We start from the raw sequence: 14,394 nt of genomic DNA, 5'->3' as shown, positions 1-14,394 counted from the left end.
TTTGTTTTTCCTAACCATTAATGAAGGCAGTATTTCCCTATTGTTAGTCTCCATGCCCTCCTCTCTGTTCAAACAGGCACACACTCCCATTTTCCAAAATGAAACCTTCAGGCCTTCCTCCCCTCTACCCAGTGAGTGAAAGTCTACCGTGGGTCTACCCATGAACGAAAGCCTATCACAGCTCTACCCATGAAGGAAAGCCTATCACAGGTCTACCCACGAACGAAAGCCTATCACAGGTCTACCCATGAAGGAAAGCCTATCACAGGTCTACCCATGAAGGAAAGCCTATAACAGGTCTACCCACGAACGAAAGCCTATCACAGGTCTACCCATGAAGGAAAGCCTTTCACAGGTCTACCCATGAATGAAAGCCTATGGCATATCAAGGCTTTTGTTTTCTGTTTGACAAACAATTGCAGATGACTTTGCCAAGTTCAGGCATCAGTACTCATTCAAGTGTTTGTTGACAATTCTAGAAACGAATCCTGGACAGAGCTCAAATATCTGCTTTCCAGATGACTTAGTTTATGCTCTTCTCTCTGTTTGTGTCACGATCTTTCTGTGCTAATGAGATTGTGAATGTGGTTTAATTAGTGTTTACTGAAAAATAGCTGCACACAGATCAGTCTTGTGAGAGACTTAGTCAGAATGTTGAGGCAATGTTGTTCCTTGTATAAAACAGCTAATAAGTGAGAAGCTCTTAATAAACGCTAGGAAAGGGCCATAAATTGACTTTAAAGAAATAGAGTATGTTTCTACAGGAAAAGAAATATTTCTTTAAACAGGTAGATTTAAACATTAGAATAGCAATCCCCTCTACTTCCTCAGGTACCGGATGATTTGCACAGAACAGAACTGTAATGGTGGCAATCTGAATACTATACAAGAGCTGACGTCCACAGACCTCCCCAAAGGAGAACTTAAAATCACTTGTAAATTCCATTAAATGTTTTGGCTCCCTGCAAACTTTTGCATTATGTATCAATTCTTGTTTCTGAATTCTGGCCTCAGGCAAATTGCCAACGTAGCAACTAAATTAGGTTTTTAAAATTTTAATACAAAGCAGCCTCTATCTTTGGGAGGATTTTTACTTCCAGGAGAGGGAAGCAGACATTATTGGAATGTTTGGTTTATAAATTAGATCTGTGCTTCATTTGTAAGTCTTTTTTTTTTTCCTCTCTATATAAGTGGGTTTTGCTCAACTTCACATTCACACAAACCTCCAAACGAGGCCTCCTTGCAGCTGTTGCTCATGCTAATAGAAGGAAAGTCCTTCTTCTCCTCATCCCTCAAGAGGTTGCTGTATGTTAGCCAAAGCAGGGCCAATTCCCATCTGCAGTGCAGAACTCAGAGTCTACAAAGCAGTGAGACTGAGTGCCACAGCTGAATGAGGGGACAGGCTTTGTTTCTCCCACACAGTAGGGCATCATTAACAACAGTGTATCTTGTGTTTCCAAACAGCTAGAAAAGAGGCTTTGGTGGATGTTTGAGATGATGCATGTTCTAATTAGCCTGATCTGATCATCACACTGGGCAGGCATCTCTAAAAAGAACACGTTGTAAGCCACATATGTACAGTTATCATGTGTCAACTACAGAGAAAATAAAACTTGAGAAAATCAAAACTAGCCAGCCAGGCGATTCCTAAGGATCCCTCTCATTTCCCGATCTATAGATGTTACAGAGGTTTGAGTACTGAGAGACTCAAACACTGCCCTGTGGGAATTTCTTCTGAGTGGGGGCCTCAGACAGACTGTTCCATATCAGAGGCCCCGAGACCAAGTTGCGACTCTAATAATCATCTGGTAGCTTCTAGTGTGACAAATAGCATGGCAAAGCCAGTCTGCCTCCTGGCAAAGCTCCTCTTCCAAGACTATCCTGCATGTCCATCTGGAAGTCAGTCATCTTTCTGTCTACCAATGAGTGATGCCCCCCCCCTTGTTCCTTTGTTTTTAGCTCACACTATGCCCTGTAGGATGGGCCAAGGAGAGGCAACACCAACCTCCTCCCCCTTTATGATCTGCCTGCAGGGCAGACAACAGCAGGGAGGCTGATGATAAAGATCCTGCTGTGGGAAATACACGCAGTCAGGATTAAAATTGGTCTGGATTGTCCTTCAGAGCGCCTGTAAAATTCACGGATGGAGCCTCTTCTATGAGAAGGGATGGATCCTGACTACAAGTCCTAGTTAGCTTGACTATCACCCTGACAGCCTCCAGTCAATTTTGAGAGGAATTGCCTAGACCAGATTGGCCTGTGGCTATGTCTGTGAAGGGTTGTCTCAACTGCTAATTGATTTAGGAGAGCCCCAGACCACTGTGGGCGGCACCATCCTCTAGGCAGATGGCTTGAGCCTTCAAGGCAGCCAGCAAGCAGCATTCCTTCATGGATTCTGCTTCATGCTTACGCTTATGTCCCTTCCCTGGCTTCCCTCCATGATGGCCTGTGACCTGAAACAAATCCTTTCCCACCCTGAGTTGATTTTTGTTGGGGAGTTTTACCACAACACTGCACAATGGTCTGAAAGTCCTCGGCTAAAGTCAGGTACTACGGCCTGTAAGAAATGTGCTATGGTAGCACCTCTCCCTCCCCCCTCTTCCCCACCCCCATTCCCCACCGGTGTCCCTCCTCCCAGTGCCTCTGCCTCCTCTTCCCTACACCTAAGCCCCCCCTTCTCCCTGCACCTGATTCCTCTCCCCCAACCCCCACGAGTGCTCCTGCTCCCTGTACCTCTGCCCCCTCCCCCTTCCCATCACCCATGGGTGGCCCTCCCCCCTGTACCTCTGCCCTCTCCCCCATGGGCACCCCCTCCTCTGCTCCTGAGCCCCCTCGTCCCTGCACCACCCCACCACACCCACTTTCGACCTTCTGACTCCATACTCGCTGCCACCCCCACCTCTGTGCCTAAGGGTGTCCTAAGGGAAAGGTCACATCTGACCCTCTCATCCCCAGAAGCCTGAGAAAAGCTGGACGGACACAAAATGGCTATGTGAGTAGAATTTACAGCCACCACCTCCCCCATCAAAGGGGCTCCCCACACCGGAACACCAGAGTGTGCACTTCTGTTTTGCAAATGGAAACTAGGGGCTAGGGAGATGGCTCAGCAGTTAAGAGCCGTTGCTGTGCAATCTTCGGGTTCACAGTTCAGATCCCACCACCTGTGTGAACAGTGTAGACCTGTAACCCCAACCCAGAGAGAGCAGGGACAGGAGAATTGCTGTGACTTACTGGTTGGTTTCCATGACCTCCACCCATGGGCAGAGACACACATATCCAAACATACATTAGACACAAATGAATAAACCTTTTTCTCATGGAAAAAAAATATTAAGAAGTACAAGCACTCCTTAACTCATGGTGAGGCTAAGTCCCATTAAACTCATATAAGTTGTGATATTGTGATTTGTGCTTAAAATGCATCAAACACATCTTACCTACCCAGAACCCCGGCACCCCAGCCCGCTGCAGAACAAAGCTCTCGCTGCAGGTCAGGGCTCCACCTGAGATCCTTCAACAGAGTGTGTAGGGTGTGAACAATTTGGCATCAGGTAAATGGTTTCTGAAAACCAAAAATTAATTCAAGGGCTGGAGAGGTGGCTCAGGGGTTGAAAGCACTGGCTGCTTTTGCAAGTGGCCCAGGTCAGTTCCCAGCACCCATATGTCAGCTCACAACTGTCCAAAATTCCAGTTCCAGGGCGTCCAATGGCCTCTTCTGACCTCATCAGGCACCAGGCCCACATGGGTGCACAGACAGACATGCAGGCAAAACTCTCAAGCTCAAAATCAAACATATAATGAATCTTCGATGTTTCTGTCAGAGCTTGCTCGAGTTGCATCATGAGACTTCGCTTCAGAGTCGGCTCCACAGGCACAATGTACACACCTTGCACACTTTGAATCACACACCATGCTGCCACACCCCACAAGGCAAAAGGGGGCTGCCTGAAAGAGCTCAGATAGATTCAAGTCTCCTTTATGCTATGAACTCCGAAGTGTGGACTCTATACATAAAGGTTTCCATTCCAGTGGAAACATAGTGGTTTAGTCACAGAAAACAAAGACGGTTAGTATTTTCGGTTAATATTCTTCTTCTGTCAACCCTCCTCCTATTTGTCTGGAATCAGTGTGTCTCTGGCTTAGGCAAACAAACATACCCATCTCATGATTGGGTAATTAATACTGCTGTTGCCTTTAACAAATGGAAAATGTATATGTTTATAAAAGAATTGTTTTAAGATAATTTCTGGTTTGTTGTAAGTAAATGTCTCATTTGCATATCTGTTTTATATACCTGTGAGCCATAGTCACATAAAACTTTTGAGGGTAAGGAGAGTCACAAGTGGAAGGCCTCCTGCTGGAGAGTATCTGTAGCCTCCTCATGGCATGCCACCCACAGAGCTGAGGCTCAACGGTAGCCATGCCATTGAGAGAGCACAGACCCAAACATCACCGGCCTGGACAATGCCCAAAATTCACAAAAGTACAACTCCTGCTGAATATATATATATCACTTTTGTGCCACTGTTAAGTTAAAAAAAATAGCTAATCTGGGAACTAGATATTAATAACATATTTAAACAAGCCCACACATACAATCCTGGAACATACGCACCAAAATGCTAGCTGCATCTGTCTCAATGATTAGGATTTGGAAGATGCTGGTTTTCTGGACGTGTCACTTGATGTGCTACCGTCTGATTGTGGACATGTGCTACTGTTGGGATAAGAAAGTACAAGGTTATATATAATTTAGAAAACTGAGGTTGACCTATTCCCTAAGCCATAATCACAGAACATGACTATGTTTCCGAAGCGTCCCCTTTACCATCTATATGCAAAGTGGCCAGCAAGTCCCTGTGGATCTAACTAACCAGAGTAGCTAGACAGAGGTTTACCGTGTGTTTCCATTCTTTCTTCCTGCACTTATGGTGTCCAGAATTCATGAGCCACACTTTACATGGAAGCATAATGACTATGAAACATGCTAAGATGTGTCTGTCTGCCTGACTCTGTCTCTCCACCTTTCTTTCTACCTGACCATCCATCTGCCTACCTGACCATCTATTCACCCATCTGACCATCCATCCATCCATCCACCCACCCATTGCTTACTTTCCAGATGGTTCTGGCTAGCATGCCTTTTCTGCATCCTTGACTGACCTGTTTGCCATCATTTTGTTTAGCTACCAGGTTAGTATAGAGTTTGTTCGCTTTTCCCTCTTCCAGGAAACAATACCAAATGATCACATGACCCTAAAGGCTAGCTCTAAATACATATGCTATGTATTTTCTTTTCCCTCTGCAGCTGAATTCTTGCCACCAGAATGGGGAAACAGAACAGCAAGCTGCGTCCTGAAGTCATGCAGGACTTGCTGGAGAGCACAGACTTCACCGAGCACGAGATCCAGGAGTGGTACAAAGGCTTCTTGAGAGACTGCCCCAGTGGACACTTGTCAATGGAAGAGTTTAAGAAAATATACGGGAACTTCTTCCCTTATGGGGATGCTTCCAAATTTGCAGAGCACGTCTTCCGCACCTTTGATGCAAATGGAGATGGGACAATAGACTTTAGAGAGTTCATCATAGCCCTGAGTGTAACGTCAAGGGGCAAGCTGGAGCAGAAGCTGAAGTGGGCCTTCAGCATGTATGACCTGGATGGCAATGGCTACATCAGCAAGGCAGAGATGCTGGAGATTGTACAGGTAGGGCCCCTGGCCTCTTAGAGAGAAGGGCACATGTCACAAGAAAGACTCAAAAGGTACACAGGAGAGAACGTGGGACTGAGTTTATAAGTTGGTGTGTTCAGGAAAGACATTGTCCTTGTGCTTTGGATTGTGGTTTGGAAGAGGAAGTGGGAAAAATGCAGGGACATGTGGAGGGTGACAGTAGACACCTGGACCCTTATGGGGGAGGGGGGGCCTCCCACCACGTTCAGTACCAGATGCAAAGCCTGGTAAGTCATGAAGGTGTACTGAACAGGATGGAGGCAAGCTCCTCTCTGTAAGGTGCCCTGAGCCATCCCCAGGCCTTTGAAAGTGTCCAAATCTGAACTATAGGAATGCAACATGCCTTCAGACATGCCTGCATAATCCTCATCCGTTTTTATATGCCCCATACCCCGATGGTTAATATTCATGATTGCAAGTACCACAGGCACCCTGCAGTGACTTCTGATCATCAAAGAGATTAAAGAATTTCAAACCATTTTCATACCAGGGGCTACTTTGCAAGCTGACAATTCACGCATTCTTTCACATTCGTGTGCTAATCCCCTTTTCCCATTCTTCGGGATGAATTGGAATTCAGTGTGGGATCTCACCCAGCTCCATGGTCCATTTTTCTCAATCTTTTGAAGGCCCTGTGACTGTCACAGGAAGCCCCTTGTGGGGATGTTCCTGGCTGTGTCCTAGCTGATCGGCACCATTTAGGAAAACATTCATTTACTTACTCAATGCCGTCTCTGGCTGTTGTGTCTCAGTGTTGAGCTTGGGTAAATAGCTGTGAGAAATCGGTGAGGCAGAACCAGCTCTGGCCCAGGAGCATCATAACCTCAGGGCCTAGGATTCAGTGTGACACTTGTAGCTTAATAACACGCCTTGAATGTAACTTCCTCTCTGAATCTTTGTCCCTTCAAGGCTCGGCAATTCAAGCCATTTAGTGGGGGCGGGGGTGCTGGGGGGCAAATTTATGACCATTTACAAACACTAACCACTGGCCAGGATGTAGACCAGGAGGAAAATAAATCTATAATTGGGATTTGCATGGATGGGAAGGGAGAGATGCCATTCAGAAATCATCTATTTGTTGCCCTCAGATATTTCCTGTGGCTTAGTCTGGGCAGTCACAGAACACCATTTTTGACAAAAAGCTAGAATTCATTTGTATATCCGGAGGTTGGTTAAGAAAGACTAGAGTGTACCGTACTGCATGAAACTCTGTGTGGTGCTGAAGAGGCCTCCTATGGCTGCTGCAACAAAGAGCATCAAACCTCATGGCTCACAGACTTGTAATTCGGACAGTCTGGCCTCAGTTTCACTGGACTAAATATCAAGGTGTCCTGGGGGCTACATCCCCTTCCGTGGACATTTGCAGAAAAGATTTCTTACCCTCCCCAGTCTCTAGAAGATGCTCACACTCCGGGCATGTGTCCCAGCTCACGCACCTTCAAATTCAGCTGCAGCTGATCCATGCTGCAGGGGCTGCCACCCTGCTTTTCTCTTCCATTCATGCATTCACTCATGCAGTTATGGATAGTACCGAGCACTCCTTTGTGGTTTTCTGGGGCCATGTGGGGGGTGGGGTCAAGGGGCATCCTTCCATCTCCATATCTGTGATTCAGCCAGTTTTGGGAAATCTCTTTACTATATATAAGGTAAAATGGCTCACGGTTCCAAGGGTTGAGACACAGACATACGTGGGGAGGTATTACTCTGTCTACCACATACTCTGGAGTATAGTTGTGGCTGTTTTTAAAGAAAACTATTTTCACTATTTTCTGAGTTTCTTTTTTTAATTCCCCTCCAACCCCTTCTCCAGCCTCTTCACTCCCCACCCCCACCCCACCCCCTATCTCCTCCTCGGAGGGGATAACGGTCTCCCTTGGGGAGTCACCAAAGTCTGGGATACCAAGTCCAGGTAGGACCAAGCCCCGCCCCCCTGAATCAGGCTGGGCAAGGTATCCCACCATGGGGAATGGGCTCCAAAAAGCCAGTTCGTGCACCTGGGATAGATCCTGGTGCCACTGCCAGCACCCCCACAAACAGATCAAGCCACGTAACAGTCACCCACATTCAAAGAACCTTGCTGGGTCCCATGCAGGATCCCCGGGTGTCAGACCGGAGTCTGTGAGCTACCGCTAGCTCAATCTTCACTATTTTTGGTGAACCATCATCTGGATAAACCAACAAAACCATCTGTGGATTTGTTTTAGAGAATTAAATGAACTTTTTTGTTACATTTATGGGCCAATTTCCTTCTAGTGACAAATTTAGGGTCATGATTTAGACCTGTTTCTGTTATTGCGCTGAAGCACTTTCTCAGGAGTCTTAAACCTTTCCTCCATCAGACACTAAATCCCCTCCTCCCGATGGGAACATAGTGTGCCCGTTACTTCATGAGGAAGGAGGATCCTTCCTGCCCTTCACAGTTCCAACCCCCTGTCCCACTGGGCCAGTCTGAATACTCACACACCTGCCATAGCACAGGTTGGGCCTAAGGAAGGGGCCAAGTGATCCACTGAGAGGAGCCACCCAATCTCCCATGGGTGCCTAGAACTGTGGGAGACAGAAGCAACACTCTGGGGATAGGCACATGTCATTCAGTGTAAGAGGTGGGGCTGCATCTGCGTCCCTTCCATTCTCAGGAAGTCACTAAGCAAGACTCTTACTGACAACAGATAGCAGGGCTGTCATTATTTAGATATACAGGTACTATACTGCATCAGCCTGAATGTGAATGGCAAGCTTAGGCAAAAAGTCACCTATAACCCAGAGCAAAGATGACGAATAGGAATCTTGAGTAAAGTGGACCAATACCCCTCCTTTTTCAACCCTCCTCTCCCATCTATTATTGGCACCTTGTAGGTAGGTCACTTGAGAAAAATTTTAATCACGAATCTGCTTTCGTAATTAGACGGTGGAATGAACAAACCATCCAGTTCCTTCTGGAGTGAGCATGCTATGGTTTTTTTGTCTATCAAACTTTGGTATGAAGACCTGTGGTTTTCACCAGCTTTGGATTATTTTTAGTAATTATGCTTTTGAATCTCTTTCCGGGTTCCACTCTCTCTCAGCTCCTTCGGCCTTTAATTGTGTTTGGACTACACAGCCCAAAGGCCACATACAACCCACTAGTGCACTGCAGATGTCATGTCTCCCCCCTTCCTGTCTTGTGTAGCTAAGTGTGCACTGGTATTCTCTTTCCTGGAAGATCTAATTTGCCATCAGTCTCCCTCTGTGTGTTTTCCACCTCTGGTACTGTAGCTTTCGTTGCTAGAAGTTTGATCGGGGCTTCTTAATGCCTCCCCTACCTATTCTGGGGACTCGTGAAGCTTGGTTTTTGAACTCTTCCAAGGGCCTTTTGCTAATCATAACATCTATGTCAGTTCTGGGTCACTTGATGGATCTTTTCCTCCTCCTGTGCGGTATGATAGTGTTTCCTTGTGTGGACGTTAATTTTTTTTATTGGGCACTAGACATTGTGAATTGTACCCCGTTGAGAGTTGGATATTTTTTAAATATAAATATCCCTATGCTTTGTTCTGAGATGTAGTTAAGTTGCTTGGAAACAGCTTGAACTTCTCAGGTCTTGGTTTTAAAATTTGATAGGTGACACAGAGCAGGGATCATCCTGGACTAATTCCCCATTACTGAGGTAAGACCTTTCAAAGTAGACAGGACCACACAAATCAGGAGGTTTTCTGTGGATGGGGAAGCAGTCACTCTCCTTGACCTTGGGCCAGGGGCTCCTCTCCACTTACCTTTTCATATGGGTCTTTCAACACAATCTTCAGTAGTCGTCATCCAGCTACACAGGGACTCAGCTGAACACCCAAAGGGACCAACAATGGCTCTCTGGAATGTTCTCTGAGTGGCTGGACACCCAAAGGGACAGACAGCAGCTCTCTCTCTCCCTCTCCCTCTCCCTCTTTCTGTGTGTGTGTGTGTGTGTGTGTGTGTGTGTGTGTGTGTGTGTGTGTGTGTGTCCTTTAGTGTGACCTGTCCTTGGACACTAAGCACTTTGAACAGTTCAGCTTTTGGTGTCCACCCATCAGTGACTCTATCAAGCTCTAGATATATCCCTTCCTGTAGCTGTGACTCAGACACTGCCGTCATTGCAAGAGAGCTGTCCAGGGCTTGCTTACGTCTTCTGTTTCTAGTTCCTCAGAAATCACTGTCCTTGGCTGTCTAATTTATAGGTTCTTATAAGCTATGGTTCTATGTGTATTGTCTTTTTAAGAGTAAATGCATTTGTCAACCATTTTACACATGTGTATAGAATCCATTCTGATGACTTTAACCCCTTGATTTTTCTTATCTCTTTCCCATTCACAGCCCCCATGCAAGTTATTTTCCCATGTTCATGTCTTTCTTTTGTTTTGTGATCCGATGAGTTTAACCAGTGCTGTCATATGATATGTGTTGTCTTTGGGTTTGTTGTTGATGGGGTAAGGGGGTAATTCAGTCCCTAAGTACCCTGGCTGGAAGCAGCATTCTCGTTCTCATCTTAACATCCATTCTGATCACCTGTCTCTACCACTTGTAAGGTGACTTCCTTGACCTGGACCATGCTTTCCCTTTCTAAATCTAAAGGGCATCATGCCGTCCCTGTACGTATTGTAAAACCAACATGCATTTGTCAGTTGAAGCAAGCACTGGGCTCCCAAGCATACAGAGGGAGGCAAACATCCTGTACTGAAGCAATATAGACACCACTGGGGAGAGAAGTCTCACGAAGAAGCATCATGGATAGTATTGTATATCATTAGTCCTGCCAAGTAGAAGAGGGGAAGAAACAGGACACCGGGAGAGGGAGCTAGGGTAGGACTCCGTCTTGGCTCAGAGAGAATTTTCTTAGGGTGCTAACTTTGTCAATGCTTTGTAACAGAAGGATTGGTCAAACCAGTTTGGGAAACACTAGATTAAACAGGGCTCAGTGGGTATCTTCAGTATAGGAACTCAAGGGTCTTTAACATATGCACTGTGGGTTCCAAGCATCGTAAAGCAGTGTTTCCCACCAGTTGGTGATGGCTGGTCTGAGAGCATGTTGAAAGGCATATTTCTTGGAAAGAGCCTTAGGGAAAAGCACAGTATCTGCAGGGTTTGTCCAGCCTATGTGAAAAAGGCATTGTGCTAGACCCTTTTGTTTTATTTATTTGTTTGTTTTATTTTGTTTTTACATCCCTACTGCAGTTTATTCCCCCTCACCGTCCCTTATCCATTCCTCCTCCTCCTCCTCTATTTCTCTGCAGAAAAGGGCAGGCCTCCATGGATATCAGCCAGCCATAGTATATCAAGATGCAGTAAGACTAGGCCCCTCCTCTCCTATTAATGATGGATTAGGAAATCTGGTAGGAGGAAAGGGTCCCAGAAACAGGCAACACAGTCAGAGACATCCCTGATCTCAACTGTTAGGAGCCCCACAAGAAGACCAAGCTACATAACTGTAACATGAGTGCAGAGGGCCTAGGTCAGTCCCATGCAGGCTCCCTGATTGTCGGTTCAGTCTCCATGAGGCCCTAAGAGCCCAGGTTAGTTGATTCTGTGGGTTTTCTTGTGGTGACCTTGACCCCTCTGGCTCTGCAGGATTGACTATGGGTCTCTGTATCTGTTTCCATCGGTTGCTGGGTGAAGCCTCTCAGATGACAATTGAGCTAAGCACCAATCTTTGAGAATAGCAGAATATCATTAGGAATAATTTAATTGACCTTTTTTTTCTTTCTTTCCTAAGCCTAAACACAGCATAAAGCACAGTAGAACCTGTTTAGAGGCTGTTCCGTCTGGACCTCTTTTATTGATTATCTCTAGTCTTTTTTGACCACAGAGCTAACTTTATACTGTTAAGCTATACATGGGTCCTCCCTGCACAGTTCTACCAGCTGACTCCGCCCACTTCTGACAGGTGTGGCTTGCGATTGAGCTGAGGGAATCCACCTGGGTGGGGGCATGGCCCAGGGGCAGCTTAGGCGATGAGGTGGAGGGGCAAGGGCTAAAGTGGACCTCAGGGGACAGAATTTGGGGAGTGGGGCAGCTGGCTGTCAGGCAGGTCACTCACCTGTTCTTCTGACTGATTGGCCTAAGTAGCTAGCAGAAGTTAGCAGGTAGAGCAGGGTGCTGGGCCTACCGGGGAACAGCCCCAGCTGGACTTCTGAGTGTCCCAAAGGGACCCTTGTACCTTAATTAAAAACAGGCCTCCTCTGCCAGGTCCAGTACTGACACTGCTAAATGTAAGATGGGGAAGTAGCCTGATTCCTCCATGATTTAATCCTATTATGTTCGGGGAAGATGGTGCTAAAAAGAAGATGCGGTGTGGCTCGGAGCACTGCCTATAGTTATGTCCTCTCTCTGGGTTCAACAGCAGCCAGCTTTGGTTGCTTGTGCTCTGGGGAGGGGAAGAAGGGACCAACCACATCAAATACTGGGTTTGGGGAACAGTTCACTAATCCTATTGTCTAACTGTGCACAAAGACCAACTGTAACCCAATTGCATAAGGAAGCCTGGAAAGGTGAACCTCTTAAAGGAAACCTCACCTCCTGAGTCTGTCGTGAGCCCAGTCCACAGCTACAGCTGCTGGTTATGGTCTTTCGAGGCTTCCAGCAACTATTCTCACAGGACTGGTGCCCCATGGGTTGGTAGGTTGGCTCCCTTTCTCCGAAACCAGTTCGACGTCTTTATCCTAACGGCCAGGTAGCAGGCCTCCTCTCCATCACGCTCCCGCCTAGCTTGCTTTGTCTTTCACGCCTCCGCTCAAGCAGGAGGGTTAAAGACTGAGCTCTGTGTTGTAACTGGTTCCCATCAAAGTCCCAAGAAGGAGATTATCATCTTCCCCAGCCTTCCAGGACCAGAGTTCTTAAAAGATCGGTGGGTTTCTAAGGGATAATTAGGGGACAACTACTAAGGCATTGCCGGGGTGTGGTCACTGGAAAGTGGGGTGCAGTGTGGTACCCTCCAAGTTCCTTTCTAAAGGACATGCTTTTCTTTTTAAGAACTTAAGCTTTTTTTTTCCCCCATGTTTTCCTCCTTGGCCCGCCCTCAGGGAGACCTGCCCTCACCCTCGGAACAGCTCATCACACCACACGGCCACCTTTGCTTGTCCCACAGTGGCCTGATTTTTAAGAGTATCTGCCTGCTTTGGTTCATAGTAAAATCCCTGAAGACAAAGGCAGTGTCAGACGATGTCCCTGGTGTGTCATATTCACACAGAAACTGTCTGATGAATGAGTGAGTTGGGTAAATGAATGGGAACTGAAAAGTGGGGGGGGCGGGGTCTACTAAGAGCAGAGGTAATGGGAGTGGCAGGTTTCTGTGCACCAGCTTCCAAATCTGCAAGTCCTTACATTCATCTGCAGTGGTAGAGATGCATGGGGGGCGGTGGGGGGCGTGTGTTGGCAGCTGTGGGCAGATTCAGAACTTTTGGGGATTTTACACGAATGTTAAATTTTATGTATGGATGCACATTTACAGAGAGAGAGAGAGAGGGAGAGAGGGAGAGAGAGAGAAGAGAAGAGAAGAGAAGAGAAGAGAAGAGAAGAGAAGAGAAGAGAAGGAAAAGAAAAAAAGAAAACAAAACCAAAAACTCCAGGGACACAGAGGGAACTTTATACAGAGAAGCAGGATAGGAGAGAAATGAAAGAAGGGAAAGGGAGAAGGCAGCTGGGTGGGGACAGTTGCACCAGCAGTGGCCTGATGAGTAGCCAGGCTTGATGGCCACAGTCACAGAGCCAGGGGGGCCTGGCCAACTACAGTTTAGGGTAAGCAGAATGAAGTGATCCCAAGTAGGATGCAATGGAGCCGTTGGTTTGTGCAGAGGAAGGAGACCACCCGTGGAGATGGAGGAAAGGAGTACATGCAGAGGTGGCTTCCTGCGTGCGTGCATGCGTGCAGAGGTGGCTTCCTGTGCGAGGGCCACAATTCCATCAGTCCTTAGTGCATGTGTGGGGGTTGGGGGCAGGCAGTCGAACAGGCAGGCAAGAACAGAGTAACAATGAAGGCACTGATTCAGGAAACCTAAATGCTTACATATTGACCACGAAGGTGGGAACTGGCAGTGGCCTCAGGAGAGCATTTCCCATGATGCTCCTGGGTTCAGTCATGCACAAAACAGACTCGGCAGAAGAACAAACAGGTCTGAAAGAGATCATAGTCTGCTGAAGTCTTCTGGAAAAGTAAGTCCCTCCTTTGTGTATAAATACTCCTCAGCTGACACTTGTAAAGTCCTGAGTGGACGGAGGCTTGCCCCGGGAAGAAGCTGTGCTGGGGTGAACTGGGGGAGGGGCGTGTCCAGATATCAAGATGATGAACTCATAAAGATGCTCCAGTCCTCTGTGAGTGTGTGTGTGTGTTATAGGATATGTGTATGTTTGTGTGTGTGTGTGTGAAGTGTGTGTGGTATGGTATATGTGGTGTGTGTGTGTGTGTGTGTGTGTGTGTGTGTGGTACAGTATATGTGTGGTGTGTGTATGTTGCCACTGGTTTCATCTTGCCTTGTTCTGGAGTTAACCAGAAATCTTGGAGATCTCAGGTCTCTGCTTTCCCACTTTTAAAACGATCATTATGCTGGGCAGTGGTGGCTCACACCTTTAATCCCAGTGCTTGGGAGGCAGGTGGATCTCAATGAGTTCCAGGCCAACGTGCTCTACAAAGTGAGTTCCTGGACTGTTGTACAGAAAAACC

At 46.9% G+C, this 14,394-nt stretch overlaps 1 protein-coding gene across 2 annotated transcripts in view; it reads left to right on the top strand.

Moving 5' to 3' along the window:
• The window catches only part of Ncald (neurocalcin delta), a 230,945-nt gene that overhangs the window by 208,041 nt on the left and 8,510 nt on the right, over positions 1–14,394 (top strand). For both annotated transcript variants that reach the window (XM_051202756.1, XM_051202755.1), the window contains one exon: positions 5,309–5,705. In XM_051202756.1, coding sequence (XP_051058713.1) covers positions 5,328–5,705 — 378 coding nt within the window. In that variant the 5' untranslated portion in view covers positions 5,309–5,327. The remainder of the gene's footprint in view (positions 1–5,308; positions 5,706–14,394) is intronic.

Source organism: Phodopus roborovskii, unplaced genomic scaffold (assembly GCF_943737965.1).
Source record: "Phodopus roborovskii unplaced genomic scaffold, PHOROB, whole genome shotgun sequence".
NCBI classification, from domain to species: Eukaryota; Metazoa; Chordata; class Mammalia; order Rodentia; family Cricetidae; genus Phodopus; species Phodopus roborovskii.
The sequence above is the reverse complement of the archived record's forward strand: the minus strand, read 5'-3'. Positions and strand labels throughout refer to the sequence as shown.